Genomic DNA, 21,797 nt, shown 5'->3' on the forward strand with positions numbered 1-21,797 from the left:
TAGAATTATAAGGTTCTATCTCCATTTTTGTCAAAATTGAGTTTTTCACATAATCTGATCCATTAGGTGTTTATTAATGCCTGTGTGGAGTTATTTTTAAAAATGTTTACATTCTGTAGTTAGTAATTCATAAAATACAAAGGTTCCGTCTCACAAAACATAATGGAATGTAAAAACTTTGACGCTCAATATCTCTGAACTACCCTAAACGGAGATAGAACCTAATTCTAAGCTCACGAGTTCACTAAATCCAGACAGCTCATCCTTACCACCCATCCTGCTGTTCCAGAGGACATCTTTGTCTACAGTAAACTGATGAAATTCCAACAAGGTCAACGTGCAGCTGTATATGTAAGGGAGTGTGTGGGAGTCGATTTCATCATTAGATGACTCAGGACTCGGTAAAGGGCTTCTGATTCTCATAAGTGATATCTAAGTAGAGGGCTTCTTATTTCCATCATTGGAGGACTCAATGGTGATATTGATGACTCAATACTGAGTTTGATGACTCAACAGTGAGTCTCCTTTGGATTCAGAACAAAGAAAGGCAATGTGGTTGTGGGCGTGTTAATTGGTTTAACTTGCCCCGTCCAGCGCACTTATATCAAATCCTTTTTAAAGGTTATTGTTTTGAGTGGGTGCAGTCCCACTTTCATTCTTTATATTAGATAGAGACAGGAAAGTATATATATAATACTATAATAATAATAATAGGGGAGAGGTACTTAGGTATATATATATATTATTATTTATCTGAAACACTGTACATTCACTGTACATTCAACGCCAGAGCATAAAATGTACGTCACAAGCTGCACTTTGCTTTGGGAGCTCGCTGTGTCCATACACAGCAGCCTACTGTTGAACTGCGTGGAATCAACTGAGGAACATCATATCAAAATGGAAATAACAACTCCTAAGCTACAGCGGTGGCTCGGCCTCTAAACTTCAACAAACTGGATGTGTGCCCTGTAGGCCACAGTGCTAGACCACTGGACTACCCCAGGCCACATCTAATCCTTTTTCAGCTAGCTACAGCCAGTACCTTGTAGGTACGACCAGTGTCCTACTGTAAGGTGCAGATTCATACGCAATTAACAAGTTACACAGTGACCTACGCACTAGTGGCCTTAATGTGCAGAGGGTTGCTCAAGATACACCGTGAGCTTAGAATTATAAGGTTCTATCTCTGTTTAGGGCGGTTCAGAGATATTGAGCGTCAACGTTTTTACATTCCATTATGTTTTGTGAGATGGAACCTTTGTATTTTTATTAATTACTAACTAAAAAATGTCAACATTTAAAAAAAACACCACACAGGCATTGATAAACACCTAATGGATCAGATTATGTAAAAAACGAAATTTTTACAAAAATGGAGATAGAACCTTATAATTCTAACGTCACGATGTGCAGAGGGTTGCTCAAGATATACAGCGTCTTCTCTAAGAGACCTCCGCTGTGATTGATCTGCAGAGTGGAGAAGCCGCCTCTCCCCAGGGGGTCTCAGAGTGGATCCCAGACTCCTGCCCCTCGTCTGGGGGTCTCCGGTGTCGGATGTGCAGCCCTCTGTCGCCAGGCCTGGCTAGCAACGCTGGATTGTGCTGGGGCTGCATTTTACATGCACACATCCAACACACACACACACACACACACACACACACACACACACACATAAATACACACAAGTTGTTGGATACTCACACACACACACACACTGGAGTATGTAGTATCAGAGCACCCTATCTCTACAGCCTGTTTTGCATGCGTGCTTGTGTGTGTGCATGCTTATGTGTGAGTGCGTGTGTGCGTGCTTGTGTGTGTGTGCGCATGTGTGTGTGTGCGTGCGCACATGGACGCGCGTGAGCATGTGTGTGCATTTATTTCTGTTGCGCGTGTGAGCATAGTGCATATCTGTGTACTGTAGGTGTGTGTGTATTCCAGTGTGTTTGTGTGTGTTATGTCGGTGTGTGTGTGTATTCCAGTGTGTTTGTATGTGTTCTGTCGGTGTGTGTGTGTATTCTAGTGTGTTTGTGTGTGTTCTGTCGGTGTGTGTGTATTCCAGTGTGTTTGTGTGTGTTCTGTCGGTGTGTGTGTGTATTCCAGTGTGTTTGTGTGTGTTCTGTCAGTGTGTGTGTGTATTCCAGTGTGTTTGTGTGTGTTCTGTCGGTGTGTGTGTGTATTCCAGTGTGTTTGTGTGTGTTCTGTCGGTGTGTGTGTGTATTCCAGTGTGTTTGTGTGTGTTCTGTCGGTGTGTGTGTGTATTGCAGTGTGTTTGTGTGTGTTCTGTCGGTGTGTGTGTATTCCAGTGTGTTTGTGTGTGTACTGTAGGTGTGTGTGTATTCCAGTGTGTTTGTGTGTGTTCTGCCTCGGTCACCCACCTCTCTGGTCTCCCCCGGCGTGATTACCCATGATGCAACTCCCATTCTCTCTGTGTGTGATTACCCACGATGCAACTCCCATTCTCTCTGTGTGTGATTACCCACGATGCAACTCCCATTCTCTCTGTGTGTGATTACCCACAATGCAACTCCCATTCTCTCTGTGTGTGATTACCCACGATGCAACTCCCATTCTCTCTGTGTGATTACCCAGGATGCAACTCCCATTCTCTCTGTGTGTGATTACCCACGATGCAACTCCCATTCTCTCTGTGTGTGATTACCCACAATGCAACTCCCATTCTCTCTGTGTGTGATTACCCACAATGCAACTCCCATTCTCTCTGTGTGTGATTACCCACGATGCAACACCCATTCTCTCTGTGTGATTACCCACGATGCAACTCCCATTCTCTCTGTGTGATTACCCACGATGCAACTCCCATTCTCTCTGTGTGTGATTACCCACGATGCAACTCCCCTTCTCTCTGTGTGTGATTACCGACGATGCAACTCCCATTCGCTCTGTGTGTGATTACCCACGATGCAACTCCCCTTCTCTCTGCGTGTGATTACCCACAATGCAACTCCCATTCTCTCTGTGTGCGATTACCCACGATGCAACTCCCATTCGGCCCCATGTGTAAACAGCCTGAAACACAGGCCCTGTCTGCTCTCTATCAGATCCTAGAGCCATCAGGCTGAGCCTGGAGATGATCATTGTACCGGTAACTGTCCTCCAGCCCACAGAACTTGATTGATTGATTGAAAACTTTATTAGAAGATTTGCAGAAGTAGGTACATGAAAGTACATATTACATACAAGGTCAACTAACAGGATAAAAACCCAAGAAAGCCACTGGCTTATTTCAATTGGGGTCCTTGATTCTCAATTCATCGTTACATGTAAGACAGACAAAAAAGCTAGTACTATCTACAAGATAATACAGACAAATAACTATTACTATCTACAAGATAAACACACATCCATCATGGGAAGAACAATACAACAAAACATAAGGTATGTACAGCGGGTAGGACAGGTGGGGACATACACCACAGGTGGGGGCGGGGGACAAAACACAAAGTATGTACAGTGGGTAGTTCGGGTCTTTTAATCTGATTTTTGATTTAGAGGGTCCAGTTACGGATTGCAGCCTCCTGTAAATGTTTTTTGAGAGTGGTTTTGAAGGTGGGCAGTGTTTTGCACTCCTTTAAGATTATAGGAAGGGCGTTCCACATTTTTACTGCATAGTTTGCAAACGAGTTTAACCCCTTGTTTGTGGTGCAACGCGGTTGAACGTGGTTCGTGGAGCTTCCTCTGGTGTTGTATGTGTGGACGTTGTTCACTTTTTGGAAGTATGTTGACAGGTACTTGGGTGTCTTTGTGGTGTAGCCAACCTGAGCTTGGCACCTCTATGAGATTACAGGATCTTGGGGCGCTTAGGTGGCGTAGCAGGTTAAGCGTTGACCATGTAACCGCAGGGTTCCCGGTTCGATTCCGGCCACGGACATATCCTGCATGTCATCCCTTCTCTCTCTCTCTCACCCATCCTTCCTGTCAAAATCTCTACTCAAAATCTCTATCAATAAAAAGAAAAATATGAGTGGGATTGCCCCACTCAGAAAAAATCATTTAAGAGATTACAGGATCATAAGAGAGAAATAGATCAATCAGTACCAAGTACAGTATACTAATGTCTGTTCATCTGCTTATGTTCTTCCAAAAAGAGATAAACCACAAATGAAAGACGGTATATGGCCAAAAGTGCAGTCAAATGTTCACTTCTTAGGGCTATAAATATTTGCGAGGCACGTGAAATTGATAAAAATAAAAAATAAAACATTTTGGGGTTAAATGTGATTAGTTCCCTGGGTTTGTGATAGTGTGTTTTTACGTAAACAGTGAACATTTGGCAGTTGGTTTCAGCATTGTTGTCAACACACTGCTACAACAACAATGCACAAACCAACTGCCAAATATTTACCGTTTACGTAAAACCCACTACCAAACCAACCCATCCCCCATTCCGTTCCCGCCTCAGAATCGTTCGCAGTCCACTTGTGAGACTCTCTAAGCAGCGGTTGATCGGCTCTCTGGCTATGGCTTTGTCAGGTCTTTCTCAAGCAGAGTGCGCACACCTCACATCGACAGCTTCTCCCCCATTCATCTGTCTCTCGCCTCTTTCTGTCAACATTTCACTTTGACAAATGTACCAGAACAGAGGACTGCAGGGAGATTGGATTAGGCTGAATGGGGTGTATGGATCGGAAAGAATTGGATTTGAAAGACAAGTGTCTGAGGACAGCATTACTTCTCCTGTGCTGCACTGTGGGTGTGTGTGTGTGTGTGTGTGTGTGTGCGTGTGCGTGTGTGTGCGTGTGTGTGTGTGTGTGTGTGTGTGTGTGTGTGTGTGTATGAGTGTGTATGTGTGTGTGTGTGTGTGTGTGTGTGTGTGTGTGTGTGTGTGTGTGTGTGAAGAGACTGTCAAGTGGACTGTTTTTGTGAAGCTGCCATCCGGACAGCCCTTCTCAATGGCACATTAAAGTTTAATAGCTGCTAGAAATACACAGCATTATCATGTATAAATACACAGCATTATCATGTATAATGTACATACATTTACATTTTTGGCATTTAGCAGACACCTTATTCCAAAGCGACTTACAATCAATACATTTGAATACTAAGCAAGTGAATCATCAATCCACCATTCGTAGCAGGAAGAGTAATCCAGCTCAGGCCCGGGGCCATTGATAGAAGGAAAAACCTTCTTCTATCACCTTCTTCTAAACCTATTTTATTTTTATTTATTTTTTTAGACACTGGAGAAACAGAGAAACAGTACAAGGTTTACTTTGGGCAAAAAGTCTTGTCGTCTGATGTCCAAGAAGTTGACTGAGAGGAGAAATGCATGTCCACTGAAGACCCTGAAACATGACAAGGACCACTAGGGGGCACAGCGGTTCAGTTGGCCCACGGTTCGGTATGAACCTCGGTTTTTGGGTCACGGTTTTCTGTGTTTTGTGTCTAAGGAGTTACTATTATTTATTTACAAACTGTTACTTTACTTTATTTTGCTTATACTTATGGAAGTTTAACATTTAAACACATTCCAGAATATGACTGGTATGTTGTATAATATAAAAAATATAAATATATATGTAAACAAAAAACACTTTCAAATGTAAACAAATTAAATAAACACTTTCAAATGTAAAAGTGCCTCTTAGGCTCGACTACTGGTATAGGAGAGGAAGAAATGAAAGTAAAAATGCACTTCAGCCATGACAGCTGTACCAGCTGTAGCCCATATACGCAGGAAAAGTGCTATACAAATAAAAAGTTCTTCTTATTATTATTATATTAGGAGCATATACGACTCGCATGAAGGATTTCTGCGACACGCATTTCTGTTCACTGTTTTCGCTCCCTCGTCGTTGTATTCAATGCCTAAACCGAAAGGAATGACCCCACAACACAGATTTGTAGCAATCCAGGGCTTCCTCAAACTGTTGCCATGTTCTCAACTCCGATCGCCATGAACAAACATTTGAATAAGAAGCAATTGCGTTCCAGACCAACTCCACCTCTGACTTTGAATGAAACGCAGCATAAACCGTAAAACCGCCAACGGTTCACATACACAATAGTGTATTGAACCGTGGAAGGCGAACCATACGGTTCAATATAAAACCGAGAACCGTTGCACCCCTAATGACCAGCATGACATCACAAAGCGATCTACACTACTGGCAAAAACAGCCTGTTACGCCGTGATAAGAAGATGTTTGCTCCTTCAGTACAGCCGTTTATCAACGTATACGATAGCGCATTCAGTATTTCGTGAGTTTAGAACTATAAGGTTCTATCTCCGTTTAGGGTAGTTCAGAGATATTGAGCGTCAAAGTTTTTACTTTCCATTATGTTTTGTGAGATGGAACCTTTGTCTTTTATGAATTACTAACTCAACATTTTAAAAATAACACCACACAGGCATTGATAAACACCTAATGGATCAGATTATGTAAAAAAACTAAATTTTGACACAATGGAGATAGAACCTTATAATTCTAACGTCACGATTTGCCAATAAAACGCAACATTCTCATGTGTGACTGTATCACGTGATGATGAGATGGACAAGATCTTAGCTCTGGACGTATCTGCTACATCTGGCTAATGACTAAGAAATTGTGTAACAATGTGGAGCCAAAAAGGATTTCTGCGAAACAGAATTACCCCCCCCCAAAAAAAAGAAGGGATGAGAAGGGTCTCACCTGCAGACTTGGGGGTGAACTTGTCTCTGTTGGCGGCACACACAGCCAGGACCCTGTAGCCCAGGTCCAGGTCATACCCCTGTTGAGCTGCCACACGACTCACCACCTAGAGAAAAGAGGAGGGGAGGGGAGGGGGGGCAGGGGAAAGAGAGATCAGAAATCAGTTAGAAACCAGAACATCCAAGGCGTTATTTCCACTCAGAGAGAAAGCGCAGCAGGACAAAAAAAGTTGTATAGCAACTACAACCTTTTTTTTGGGGGGGGGGGGGTACAGTGCCCTTGCGTAAGTAATGGGGACAGTGAAACCTTTTTTCTTGAAATCAAACTATTTCTATGAGGTTAAAGAACACGTTCTCTGCTTTTATTTCACACTAGAACAGCCATCATTTGACCCTGTGATTTGTTGTAATTGTGAAGACTATGGTCATTTGGCCCCCGAGGCGGCTCTTATAGTAGGTAAAATAGGCACGGCTGTTCTAGTGTTAAGGGTATTTTGGGCCCATGCTGGTTTCACCACCACCCTCGTTTGGCTGGTGATGAGGGCTTGCCCCACTGATCCAGAAGGATGGATGGATCACATAGTCAGGTGGCTATTATCACTGTGAGCCTCAGGACTGTGTGTGGCACCAAGAACCAAGAAGACCCGATTGGGGGTGGACCTTCTAACAGGGTTCCCACACCTTCTGAAACATCAAATTCAAGCACCTTTCAAGGACTTTCAAGACTCAATTCCCTCAAATTCAAGGACCCAACACGGCATAGTTTGAGACAGAACTAGTTGACGAGCTAAGTAAAAAAATGTTGAATATACCGGTATATATATTTTTGAGAGAGAGAGAGAGAGAGAGAGAGAGAGAGAGAGAGAGAGAGAGAGAGAGAGAGAGAGGGGAATTCAAGCACTTTCAATGACCCATGTCTATTTTCAAAAACTTTTAAGACCTTGATTTCTTTTTTTTCTCAAATTCACAAACTTTCAAGGATTTCAAGGACCCGTGGGAACCCTGTTCTAAAAACACAGTCGTCCGCCCCACTAAACTGCAGCAGAGAGGAACCCTCAGACCAGGGCAGTAAGGTTTTAACAACGCTGTTGTGTTAAACAAGTTCAAACAGCAAAGAGTTTCCATTTATGAGACACGAACCAGCCGCCTGCAGCCTCTCAGTTAAAGGGGATGTTAAAGGGGATGCTAAGTGAAAGCTAACAAGTCTTAGGGGAGCAGGTAAATCACTATTAAAGGGGAAAGCCTTTCGGTTTAATCTGCCAACAGAGGACACAACTAAGGGTCTGATTCTTCTGACCTTTAACACACATTACCTTTAACAAGGTCAGGACACAGGAGGACCTGGTAAGACATGATGTGAAGCAGCCGTAGCGCTAAAGTTATCTCATATCTGTCACTGACAATGTTTGGACGCTTGCCCAGAAATCTTGTGGTACTTGACATCAACAATATCTAGAAAACGCTCTCTTTTTCAACCAAACTGTACGTCCTGTTTCACTGCAAGGATGCACATAGGCCTGTTTGACTCGACAATACAATACTTACATTGTGTGTGTGTGTGTGTGTGTGTGTGTGTGTGTGTGTGTGTGTGTGTGTGTGTGTGCGCGCAGTATTTTGGCTTGACTAGCAAGTTTGTGTTGTGGTTCTCAACAACGTTAAAACGTAGTTCCGTGTTTCAAAAGAAACGTCTGAACATTTCGATTGGTTGCCGACATGCGGACCAAATGATCAGACTGGGTCACATATCTATAGCTCATTATCAGACATGAACAAGCTTTCAATGTGACTTCAAGTACACAATGAGCATGTGGTGGTTTGCACAACAACACACGTTACCCATTCGTTTGAGGACAACATCTCGTAAACTTATAAAAGGCTTTGCTGAAAATCCAGCAGTTAACACTAGTTCAGGGTCTCAAAAAAGATTGCCCCATGTATTGTAGATTATGTGGGAGATCCAGTATAAAGCCAGTGTCTGTGTGTGTGTGTGTGTGTGTGTGTGTGTGTGTGTGTGTGTGTGTGTGTGTGCGTGTGTGCGCGTGTGTGAGTGTGTGTGTGCAGGTCTGCATGACGCTGGCCCTGAGCCCAGATCGATGAGCAGTCGCTGTAGAACAAAGAGAAGGTGTCCAGGGTTGACTGGCTGCTCCGTGCTGCCTGCGGGCTTGCTGAACTGTTTCTGAGCTTGTGGCATTTTCTAAGTGTCTGTCTGATCCAGGGGAGTGTGTGTGTGTGCGTGTGTGTGTGTGTGTGTGTGTGTGTGTGTGTGTGTGCGTGTGTGTGTGTGTGTGTGTGTGTGTGTGTGTGGACAGTACAAAAGGCTGTAGGGATAGTAGAGCGTGACTGGGACTTTCACCTCTCTCACCGGCCCCTGACAGCCTCAGCAGCTGTCTCAGACTGACGGTAATAAGGAGCGCTGTGATTGGCTGACGTGGCCACTGGGTTAGGACTGGGAGCATCTGTACGTCTGTTACTGTCGGACTTTGACAGAATACACATACCTGATGAATCTGAAGGAAACCAGATCCAAACATTGCTGTTTTATCCCCAAAACGTCATTTTAAAGAGACCTCTAAACCAACATATGGAATTGGTAAATATACCGGTAAACCTGTTATGTCAGATAAAAAAGACTGGTTCTGATTAAATAAAGATTTCATGGTAAAACCCACCAAAATAATCGATAATTGCACAAGGGGTTCACATACTTTCAAGCAGCACTGTATGTGATTTGACAATTTAGGTGAGTTATCCCTTTAAGATCACATTTTGGAAGGAGCAAAGTGAGCAGACATACTGTTTTTTGGGGGGGTTATATTAGTTTGTATGTTTAACTGCTGTGCTATGTGTTGTTGTGTATTGACATTTCTTTTTTTTTTCTGAGTGGGCCTGTCCCACTCATATCTTTTATTTTTATTGGACAGATACAGTCAACACAGACAGGAAAGTAAGGAGAAGAAAGGATGGGTGTCAGCAGGGCATGGGCCGGATTCAAACCCATGCCGACCTGGGCATATGTGTGCACTGTAGACCACGGTGCTAGACCACTAGACCACCCCAGGCCACGTATTGACATTTATAAGTCTGTGCTTCATGGTACCCCGTCACACCCCTTGTGTACACACGTGGAAGTGTGGAAGTGTGTGTAACTGTTGTTCTGATTTGCCACTAAAGATGATGCCCCCTCTACTACAGCCTCCCGTTTTGGTCATGACTAAGTTGTATCACTAACATATCGTGAGGTTCTATCTCCGTTTAGGGGACAAAAATGGAGAGAGAACCTTATAATTCTAACATCACGATATAGTGAGTATGATCATACTATGTTTGGAGAACGTGTCCTGTTACATACCGTTAGGCATCCCATCAGGCTTTGCTCGAAGGGTCTCTGGAAGGCCCGGGGGTCTCCACACCAGTCCAGGAGCTCTGTGGCCGCCGTCTGGAAGTTGGATGGGTTCTGTAAGTGCTGCGAGACGAAAGAAAACAAGACACATGAACATGCTTTTTTTTAGTAGAGGTGTAGACGCTGTAATAAGCAGACTGTTAGAAGACTAACATGCTAATCAGGACAACCGTTTGGAACTAGTTTCCGCAGCATCTGTGATGGGGAGGGATCAAGTTAGGTGTGACAAGACCTATCAAACCAATTCCATAAGGTAGTAATAATAATAATAATAATAATAATAATAATAATAATAATAAATTAGACTTATAGCGCTTTTCTAGACCCTCAAAGATGCTTTACAAACTGAAAAGACCGAGTAGTAATAATAATAATAAAAGAAGAAACGAAATAAATAAATAAAAGAAAGTATAGGGGCCTAATTAAGGTAGTGCTGGGGACACATGGGAAGGGGAGGGGGAGAGGGTTAAATGGTGAAGGCGAGCTTGAAGAGGTGGGTTTTGAGGGCCTGTTTAAATGTTGGGAGGGTGTTGGCCTGTCTGACATGGTTGGGGAGGGCGTTCCAGAGGGACGGGGGCTGCGGCTGAAAAGGCCCTATCACCCCAGGTCCGGAGCTTGGTCCTGGTGGTCTTGAGGGTGGTTTGGACATTAATGCTTTGTAGTATCCTGCTTCAGACTGGGTGATAGATCAAAAGGGGTAGAACACTAGAACTACCACACGGACTGGACTGCTCTGGTGCCGATTACACCAAGTTAAATATTCCTTGTCAATGTCAGTTTTTGGGGGGTTTCTGTAAGTGCTGTCAGACAAAACAAGAGAGAGCATGCTGCTGTTCCAAACGGTGATGTAGACACCGCTGCTACCACATCATTTACAAGAATTAAACAGAAATGCACAATGCCGCAACGCACACAAGCACAAGCACACACACACACACACACAAGCGCGCAACACATACACACACACACACAGTGTGTGGGTACAGAACCAGCCCTTTTCTCAATGATCTGGGCGTTCCTCAAAGTCTGCTGGCAACACACTCTCTCTCTCTCTCTTTCTCTCTCTCTCTCTCGTTCCTATCCTGACCCTCGACCCCTCTAACCCTCACCCCCCCCGTCTCCCCTCCTCCTCCCCCTGCCTATCTTAAGACGTGAGCTATGGAGCCACACCGCTCAAAGGGGAGGCCTCTGTTAAGCTAAGGCTAATGCTAACAAAGCTAACAATGCTAACAAAGCCACGAGCCTGGGCAGCGTTGTGTGTGTGCTACCTCAATCACACACACACACACACACACACACACACACACCGGTGGATTCCCTTTTCTCTTCCCTCTTTCTCATTTAGGCCACAAATGGCTGAATCTTTTCTCTCTCTCTCTCTCTCTCTCTCTCTCTCTCTCTCTCTCTCTCTCTCTCTCTCTCTCTCTCTCTCTCTCTCTCTCTCTCTCTCTCTCTCTCTCTCTCTCTCTCTCTGTCTGAAGACAACCACTCAGCCCTATAGCGGGAAAGGTCACGACGAGAGGGGTTTTTTTCACTTATTTTTTTAAAATGAGCTCCTTCTCCTTATAGAAGAGGAGGTTAATGGCTGTGAACACTGGTGTGTGCTCAGTCAGGGGGAGATTGAGCTCCCCTCAAAAGCGTTTTTTTGGGATTATTCTCATCTTGAAGGGGCTGAAACGGCTTGTTATTGTGGAGAGGCATTGTCTTTAGGGGGCAGCAGAAGTGAGCGTCTGAATGGAAGGCTTTAAGCGGAGACTGACAATGAGCCAGAACCGGCACACAAACGACCAAGGCGATTCTTGTGTTTGTGGCGAGCGGCCGAGTCCATCCCCGCCGAGAAAAAGCCTCGGAGAACAACAATGATAATTGCGAGCGGCGTTGGGTGAGGGGAGAGTAGCCTTCGTGTGTGATGTGGAGATTATCTACTGTGGAAGCAGCCGTGGAATTCAGCTCTCAGTGAATAAAGTGATCGAGACGGTAGAGATGAAGAGATGAGGAGGAGGGAGAGGGAGAAGAGAGGATGAATGAGAGGGAGCGAGGAGGAGGGTTAGGGGAGACGGCTTTACACGAGCGAGAGGGAGGAGAGACGTGGTCGATGTGTCGTAGGATGACGCTACTGCTGGTCGGTCGGTGTCTTATCGGTGTCTCCAGTGTGCCTCAGTACCTAGATCTGCACTGCCAGACCTTTTTGACCCGACCCATAAAGAATTAGAAAACCAACGTGACACGTTGTGGTCGGTCTTTTGGTCCGCATATCGGCAACCGATCCAAATGAAATCTTCTGGGCCTGAAATCTCAGCCCTAGCCCGGCCCAAGCCCGTGGCATTCGGGCCGGGTCGGGCCCAACCCTATCTATGGGTTAACCCTATCTATGCCAAATAAAATGGTCCCGAGCCCGGCCCTAATCTGTTGATGGCGTTGCGGCCCTGTGGGCTTGCAGACCTCTACTACTCGTACTTCTGCTATCTTCACATTACGACACCACTGTACTGTACATCATTATAATACTCCAAATGTGTTTATTCATTCGCCAACGGAGAATTCGCCGCAGAACTACAACAACCACAACCCCTGGGCGATGTCAGGTAGCCGTCCCTCCAAGTCACGTTGGTCTCACACCTCTTTTGGAGGTCTGGGGGAGTTCTAGATAAACTGTTCTCGCTCGGAATGAACCGGACGGAGCGATGGAAGAACGTGGATTTTTTCACTGGATGTTACACTCCGAGAACCTCCCTCACATGTGTGTAAAGCGGTTGCATGTTGTTGTATGAGTTGTCTTTTCCGACCGGGTAGGACTATTTTGCTGAGTTGTTGCCTATTCTAGTTGTAAAAAAAATTCCATTGTGAAGAGAATTGTTTTTTTTTTCAACCCCCAGGCAACAGCGGGCTTCACTCAGCTCACACTCACTCTCTCTCTGATGTGTGTGTGTGAGTGTGTGTGTCAGTCATGTCTATTATAACCATACTGTACCTATAGAGTATTTTTTACTTATTGAATGAATGAATGAATGAATGAATGGTCTTTATTGTCATTGATATAGTACAGGTACCATACAACGAAACTTGGGAGGGGGGGCTCCCCTGGTGCTAGGAAAAAAACTAAAAACAAAAAGGGAAAATAGCTGGTTTACATAAATAAAGGCTATGTACACTATCCACTATACTATACTATACAAATAAAACACTGTGCTGTACTCTATGCTATGCTATACCTATTCTAACATTTCCTATCTCTGAACCTTATGTACCCGAGGGTTGTCATATTGCACATAGTGTTATTGCACATTCATTTAAAGTGTCGCAGTTTGCAGGTTTGAAATGTTTACAGTTGTGTTTCAGTATTGCACTTGATTACAATCTAGTAGCTGCCATCAAATTGTCTAGATTGTCCAGGGCCTAGAACCTAGGTCTTTGCTGTGTTCAGGGCCTGAATGGCCCTGGGGTAGAAGTTGAGCTTCAGTCTATTTGTCCTTGCGAACATGGTCCTGAACCGCCTGTCCGAGGGCAGCCGAACAAAGTGTTCGTTCCCAGGGTGGGATGGGTCTCTGGAGATCTTGGAGGCCTTCCTGAGGCAGCGTGTGTTGTACAGCTCTTCCAGAGAGGGGAGGGGGGCGCCGGTGATCTTCTGGGCCGATCTCACGACTCTCTGTAGCGCATTCCTCTCTGCGGCTGTGCAGCTGGAGAACCACACGCAGATGCAGTAGGTGAGGATGCTCTCCACTGTGCAGCGGTAGAAGGTCACAAGCAGCTCCTGTCTGATGTGGTTTTTCCTGAGGACTCTCAGGAAGTAGAGCTGCTGTTGTGCCTTCTTGATGATGGCTGCTGTGTTGGTCTTCCAGGACAGGTCATCCTGTATGTGGACCCCCAGGAATCGGAGGGTTGAGACTCTCTCCACGCTCCCTCCATCGACGAGCAGGGGCTGGACCTCAGATTTTTTCCTCCTGAAGTCCACGATGATTTCCTGGGTCTTTGACTGGTTCAGCAGCAGGTTGTTAACCTTGCACAGCTTGCCCAGCTGCTCCACCTCATCCCTGTACGCCGCCTCGTCCCCCCCCGAGATGCAGCCCACCACGGTGGTGTCGTCTGCAAACTTTACGATGGAGTTGCTGGGGTGGACGGGGGTGAAGTCGTAGGTGTAGAGGTTGTAGAGGATGGGGCTTAGCACGCAGCCCTGGGGGGACCCAGTGCTGAGTCTGAGGGCTGTGGAGGTGTGGGAGCCCACCCGCACCCTCTGGGGGCGGTCAGACAGGAAGTCCTTGATCCATGCACATATAGAGTGTGATAGTCCCAGGTCTAGTAGTTTGGTCACTAGCCTGTCTGGAAGGATGGTGTTGAAGGCAGAGCTGAAGTCCACAAAGAGCAGTCTCGCGTAGCTGTTTCCCCTCTCCAGGTGGGATAGAGTGGAGTGGAGAGTCGTCGCGATGGCGTCCTCTGTGGACCTGTGGGCTCTGTAGGCGAACTGGTATGGATCCAGGTTGGGCGGGAGGCATGTGACTATGTGGGCCCGGACTAGTTTCTCGAAGCACTTCATGATGATTGGTGTGAGTGCCACCGGGCGGTAGTCGTTTAGGCAGCTCACCGTGCTTTTCTTCGGGACTGGGATGATAGTTGAGGTTTTCAGGCAGGGTGGGATGGTGGCCTGGGACAGGGACTGGTTGAAGATGTTGGTGAAAACCCCGGCCAGCTGGTCGGCGCAGTCCCTCAGCACCCGTCCCAGGACGCCATCCGGCCCTGAGGCTTTTCTGGGGTACACCGCCTTCAGCACGCGTCTTACTTCATGCTCTGTGAGGGTGAGGCTGCTGAGAGCTGGAGAGAGTGGTGTTTGTGTTGTGGTTACCTCAGTTCGCCCCTCGTCGAACCGGGCGTAGAAGGAGTTCAGCTTTTCCGCCAGCAGGGGGTCGTCCTCCGCGGCTGTGAGCCTGTTGGCTCTGAAGTTTGTCATGTGCTGAACCCCCTGCCACACCCGCCTGGGGTCGTTGCTCAGGAAGCATTCCTCAATCTTCTCTCTGTGGTCTGCCTTGGCCTCCCGGATGCCACGCTTTAGGTTAGCCCTGGTGGTGCAGTACAGCAGTGTGTCCTTCGCTGAGAAGGCGTTGTCCCTCTCCTTGAGCAGTTTTTGGACCTTCACAGTCATCCATGGCTTCGTGTTGTTATTCTTACTACAGATGAAAATGTGCCTTCTGGCTAAACTGTTGTAATGTTGATCTAATGTGCATTGAGTAAAGTAGCAAAGCATCTCCAGGCAATATTATCTCACTTATCGACAGTGACCTACCGTGAATAGAAACACACAAGGGGCCTGTTTAAGTAGCGGTTGTGATCCCGAATGTGTGCGTTGTGGCAATTAGTGCTATGTCAGGTTGACTGGGCCACACACCCACCTTAGTGGGAGGCTATGGAGGCAGAGAGGATCGGAGGAGAGAAAGATGTCTACTCATTAGGGTTGGGTACCGAAAATCGGTACCGGTAGGTACCGGTTACTTTACATTCGGTATGTACCCGTACCGAATCGCAAAGGAGATTTCGGTACCTCATTTCGGTACTTTTGTGTCCGGTGTCATGCAACAGTCAACCACACGTGACTTGAGTCGTGACGTGACATCGCCTGTTAAATTTCCAATCAGTGCGTGTCGTGGTAGTGAGGTGAGCAGTTGTGTTGAGAACTTAAGAAGAGTGAGTTTATAGTAAGTGTAGTAATATAGTTAGTGATTGTATTATTGTATTATTATTATTATTATTATTATTATCATCATCATAATCATAATAATATTATCGAATTTCGCTAGCTAGCCTAGCTACGAGGTCACCGAGAATGCCGAAGGCCCTAATGAAGCAGCGTTCTAAAGTGTGGCTGCATTTCACCCGACTCGACGAAAACAACGCGAAGTGCTCAAAATGCTTAAAATCCTTCGCACTTTATCGCTATTATGGCGATGTGCTGTGCCTATGGTGTTCCTCAGTCCAGCGGCAGTCAAATGCCGGTAGATTCGTGTCTTGCTCTCTCAGCACCGCTTCCTGGTTGACGACTCCCGTTGACAGCGGGGGGAGAGAAAAGTTTTACCAGGGAATTCGCTCCGCGCTGTGTCGTTCAGTTTCAGGTAAAGTGACGTGAAAACAATATTTGTTTACTTTATGTTTATAAATCTGTGCCATTAGACAATTATGTCAAAACAAAAAAAAAGTCAAAATGACAATAAAAAAGTCAAGAGAGGTGTCGTATTTTGCCAGAGAAGGCAAATATGCTGATCTTTTTGCAAAATAATTGCTGAGGTGGGAGTTTTATTTGTTATTTGAGTGTATATTTAACTGTAATATTATATATATATATATATATATATATATATATATATATATATATATATATATATATATATATATGTATATTGTGCCTCAGTCAGCAGGAGTTTTATTTTCATTTATTTTAATTTGAGTGTATATTTAACTAATAATATTGTGCCTCAGCAATAAAAAAGTGAAAAGCTGTTTAATGTTGTCGACCGTGTTATTATTATATATATATATATATATGTCATTTAAAAAAATCAAAAGTACCGAATTAAGTACCGTTTTGGTACCGGTACCGTTTTTAAAGTATCGGTTAGGTACCGGTACCGGATAAAACCCAAACGATACCCAACCCTACTACTCATACACAATAACAATGCCGTGAGATTTACTGCCATCGAGCTGTTACACAATACGTCCCCCCCACATACAAACAAACAAACACACAATCATAGGAGCGGTCAGGAAGGCAGGCAGGCAGGCAGCTGTCAACGGGTGCTAATCCAAAGCAGTAGCCCTAGGTTACATCTGGGTTTGTTTGCACGTGTGTGGGTCTGTGCGTGCATATGTGTGTGGGTGGGTGTTTGTACGTGCGTGTGTGTGTGCGCGTGTGTGTGCATGTGAGCGTGTGTGTGCGCGCGTGCGAGTGTGGGTTCCCTTCAACTGTGAGAGAGCCTTCAGTCGGCTCCGAACCACAAGAAGAGAACACAGACGTCAGAGAGATGGGGGGGGACGGGGGGACGACGACGTGTAGGAACGCAGGAGGGACAAAAAGAGTGACTGCACTACCAACAGGGAAGGAGAAAGAGAGAGAGAAGGAAAGGGAGGAGGAGGGGGGGGGGCTCCAAAAACATGAGGGAGGCCGGTCACAGGGAGAGAGGGAGAGAGCACTTAAAGGCAAAACGAGAGACAAGATGCAAGAGAGAGAGAGAGAGTGACAGATTACTGCGACAGACTATCGGCTCTACGGGAACACACACTACGTGGAATACGGAGGGGGTCTGTGTCATCACGATACAACGACTGAGCTACTGTGTGTGACGACATTGTTGTTACTAACTAGACGAATCACAGGTTGGTTATTCGAGGTGTGGAGTCAATGGGTAAATGCAATGTTAGCAGAATGACATTGGAGTCAGGAGCCACTTCTACTACTGCTGGAGAGAGAGAAAGACAATATGTCTATGCAGTAGAAGGAACATTAACAGACTGGTTTCCCCCCCCCCCTCTCTCTCTCTCTCCCTTCTCTCTCTCTCTCTCTCTGTTTCAGTGTCAGACTCTGTGCAACATGATCCCTGTAGCTACAACTAATGGCTAACAGATGTCCTTATAAGGTGGTGTGAGGAGAGCAGAGGGCACACAGCAGCTGGAGGGAGGACATTAGACTATCTCTCTCTCTCTCTCTCTCTGACTCTCTCTCTCTTTCTCTCTCTCTCTTTCTCTCTCTCTCTCTCCGTCTCTCTCTCTCTCTCTCTCTCTCTGGAACCCACACTGGAGAGAACACCAAGGAGAATTAGACTGAGAAGAGAACAGGTATTCGTCTGCAGTCCACAGTTCTGCAGTACTTTCACTTTTCCCTGAGGTAAATAATGTCACGGACCAGCCAGAGAGTCTCCTCACCTCTCACCTGGTCTGCCAGGTCTATATAATAATAATAATAATAATAATAATAATAATAATAATAATAACTTTTATTTGTATAGCACTTTTCCTACAAACGTTGCAGCTCAAAGTGCTCCAATCATTATATAATCATAATTTAGTCATTTAACGGCTATAATATTACAATTATGGGGTTTTAGTCTTGACTTGAAAATATGTGTTGAGGTTGCATCCCTAATGTAAACTGGCAGTGCATTCCACAGTGCATTCCACAAATAAAATGTTATTCCATAAAATGAGAATGCAGCCTCACCAAATCTCTTCTTTTGTACATGTGGTACACAGAGAAAGCCAGCGTCAGAAGACCTGAGAGCTCTATTGGGCTGATATGCTATATGCTAGCAAAAGCATTTAGGAGCCACCCCTCCTAAATTTCGTTGTTTGGTACCTGTACTGTAGCAATGACAATAAAGTCCATTCATTCAAAAGGTCTTTCAGATATTCTGGTGCTGTGCCAGTGAGAGCTTTATAAACAAGCAGCCCCTTATTAGAGTCTCCTCACCTCTCTCACCTGGTCTCAGTTCTCACCTGGTCAACCCTGCTCTGCAATGTCTACTGCAGGAAGGATACCCAGCTGGCGAGGCTGGTGGAGGTAGAAATCGGAGGACGGGCTCATTCGTAATACATGGAACGGAATTAGGAATGGTATCAAACACACGTGATCCATTCCATGCATTTACAATGAGCCTGTCCTCCGATTTCTACCTCCACCAGCCTCCCCTGACGCACAGGAACCAGGGTATATTCTAGGAGCAGTTCACAGACGTCCGAACCAGCAGTATGTGAAACGAATGAAGAGAATGAAGAGAGCAGTTTTGAGAAGTTTGAGAGGGGGGGGGGGGAATGGTAAACGGACTGCACTTATATAGCGCCTTTATCCAAAGCGCTTTACAACGGCCTCTCATTCACCCATTCACACACACATTCACACACCAATGGCGGGAAGCTACCATGCAAGGCGCCGGCCGGCCTGCTCACTGGGAGCAATTTGGGGTTCAGTGTCTTGCCCAAGGACACTTCGACATGTGGCCAGCCCGGGGCTCGAACCGCCGATCTGACAACCTTGCAATTATTAGACGGTGGCTCTACGGTAGAGGTAACATTTCATTCTGGGGTGGCTGTGGCGCAGGAGGTAGAGCCTGAATGAAATGTTTCCTACAGACAGATACCTTTACCTACAAAAGACAGCTACCTCTACCTAAATGTGGGTAGGTGGGGTCAGAATGATATAGAAATATGATGTGTCTGTGTAGGCTCAATTAACTATACGATACAGTATGTATACACAGCAGCGAAGGCTGGTGGAGGTAGAAATCAGAGGATGGTAATGCATGGCATGGAACCAGCAATGGATTATACCTCACAACTAGACTATTTCTGTGGAAATTGTGACGTGTACTTGCCCCTTACAGCCAGTAGGGGGCAGGTCAGTGGCCTCTGGCCTGGGTCACCCCCCCCTGAACCTCCTGACGAAGACCGCGTGTCTTTAGCTCACCCAGGGGCCGAGTTGTGGGGTTCGGGTGTGTGTGTGTGTGTGTGTGTATGTGTGTATGGGCCAGCCCCATTACAATGAGCCTGTCCTCCCTCCCTCCAGCAGGTGAGTGAAAGGTAAGGGTTAGGGCTAGGACTAGGGATAGGGTTGGTGTGTGTGTCTTACCTGTTTGATACACAGCAGCCTGTCATTGGTCTGCTGGATGTGGCGGTCCATCGACGGTAACGCGTTCATCTTGATGGCCTGCCTCCGTCGACCGTGCCTCTACCGGGCAGCCATTCACCGTTTTTTTTGTTCACTCTAGAAGACAAACATAGAGAGAGGCCGACCAGCTCTGTTAGGACAGGGTTATTGGAGTCTCTTTCAGGGTTTTCCCACACCTTCTGAAACATCAAATTCAAGCACCTTTCAAGGACTTTCAAGACTCAATTCCCTCAAATTCAAGGACCCAACACGGCATAGTTTGAGACAGATCTAGATGAGAATTTATATAATAGGAACTATCCGCTCCAGACAACAATTAAAAAGAGAGGCTTGAATGTGTGAACACTAGATGGTCTCTTGCCTTCTCTACCACAGCACAGCAAAACAATATATTGTGAAATATGTGTCAAGTTAAGCAATACAGAGACTTATTTACTAGTTGACGAGCTATGTAAAAAATGTTTGAATATTTATTTATTTTTCTGAGAGAGAGAGAGAGAGAGAGAGCGAGAGAGAGAGGGAGAGAGAGAGAGAGAGAGAGAGAGAGAGAGAGAGAGAGAGAGAGAGAGAGAGAGAGAGAGAGAGAGAGAGAGAGGGGAATTCAAGCACTTTCAATGACCCATGTCTATTTTCAAAAACTTTTAAGACCGTGACTTTTTTCTTCTCAAATTCACAAACTTTTAAGGATTTCAAGGACCCGTGGGAACCCTGCTCTTTGTATGTGAGGGAGGGTGTAGTCATATGCAGATGTCCAGCATGACTTAGAGAAGAGATTCACTCCTTAACACTAGGACAGCCGTTCCTATTTCACGTACTCTTAGAGCCGCCTCGGGGGTCTTATAGAGCCCCTCTTTGGAACTGAAATCTGCTACTTACACACAAAGATCACTAGAGGGTGCTTCTTGTAAATTAGCCTGCCTCCTACACAGAAAAACCCCAAAAGCGTTACACTAGCTTCTCCTGATGTGATTTTGAAAATGTAAGGATACTGGGTGGTAGAACGCACATATCTAGGAAAAGTCATGAAAGGAGGGTCCTGAAATTTGATCTAGTGCAAAGATATATGATTTTTTTTACTCACAGGGTCAAATGACCCCACCCATGGCTGTTCTAGTGTTAATGTTATCTCACGGGACCCAGAGAGAGTGCGGCCCACAGGAGATAAGAGGGTAGTGCTTAGAAGTAGTTGGTTATTTGGTTAAGGACTCACACCTGGATGTGACTTTAGGACAAAGGACACACAGGACAATTCTACTTGGGGAGAAATGGCTGATCCAGAACCTTCTCTCAGGCCTTCTCCCTGTCTTGTCTGCTGCTTTTGGGCCTGCGCCTGTCGTCTTGTCAATAAAAACATCCTCTCGTACTCTGTCTGATCCTTCATTATCGATCGCCACAAGTCCTTCGAGAGTGTCAGAGGGATCAAGAAGATCCATCTTCCAAGAACATGCCATCACAGGAGACGCAACGGAACCCCAACAACAACAGCAACAACCATTTTTTATTGATATATTATGTGTGTTGACTGTCATTGTCAGGGCTGGTCGAGGTCCCAAAAATTACATCGCTACAGAATGTGTAATCACCACATTCACCCTCCCTCCCTCGGGGTAATTCATTTGGCCGTGTTACCCTGAGAGGAAGAGGAGAGGGTTGGATGAAGAGCTACTGTCCTCTATCACACCTGTGAAATCCTCCACACAAAAGAGGAAGTGAGGAGGATCTGGACTCTAATCTGATAAAGACTCCCTCTAGGCTTCCCTACTGATGGCGCTTCCAAGATGGCGCCGTCCATGGCAGCTGTGGTACTATGGAGTGTTGTTTGGTGTGTTTGTATGTCTGGATTTGTGGTCTGTGACATCTCTTATACAAGAGAAGAACTCTTAGGTCTCAGGGATTCCACCCCCTTGGACATTGCCCCTATTTTTCTCACCCGATCTACGGAAGTGCTGGATATCCTGATCCGAGGAACCGCAATCTTCACCCAGGCTGTGAGGTGGCTGAGACGACAGCGGGGGAAGAGAGCTGGGGCTCTCGCTAGACTCAGAAGACGCGGTTCCCGCACTCCACTCCCAGGAATATTTCTAGCCAACGTG

General features: G+C 45.7%; 1 protein-coding gene across 1 annotated transcript in view; it reads right to left on the minus strand.

Moving 5' to 3' along the window:
- Positions 1 to 19,744, minus strand: part of LOC308171103 (zinc finger MIZ domain-containing protein 1-like) — a gene marked incomplete at its 3' end in the record, with an annotated part of 49,507 nt that extends 29,763 nt beyond the window's left edge. Inside the window, exons 1-3 of the mRNA XM_080545974.1 lie at positions 19,666 to 19,744; positions 10,011 to 10,124; positions 6,663 to 6,768 (exon numbers count right to left, since the gene is read on the minus strand). Coding sequence (XP_080402100.1) covers positions 6,663 to 6,768; positions 10,011 to 10,124; positions 19,666 to 19,734 — 289 coding nt within the window. The 5' untranslated portion in view covers positions 19,735 to 19,744. The remainder of the gene's footprint in view (positions 1 to 6,662; positions 6,769 to 10,010; positions 10,125 to 19,665) is intronic.
- Between the last annotated feature and the right edge of the window lie 2,053 nt (positions 19,745 to 21,797).

This window comes from Nansenia antarctica (assembly GCF_963989245.1).
Source record: "Nansenia antarctica genome assembly, chromosome: 1".
NCBI lineage: Eukaryota > Metazoa > Chordata > Actinopteri > Argentiniformes > Microstomatidae > Nansenia > Nansenia antarctica.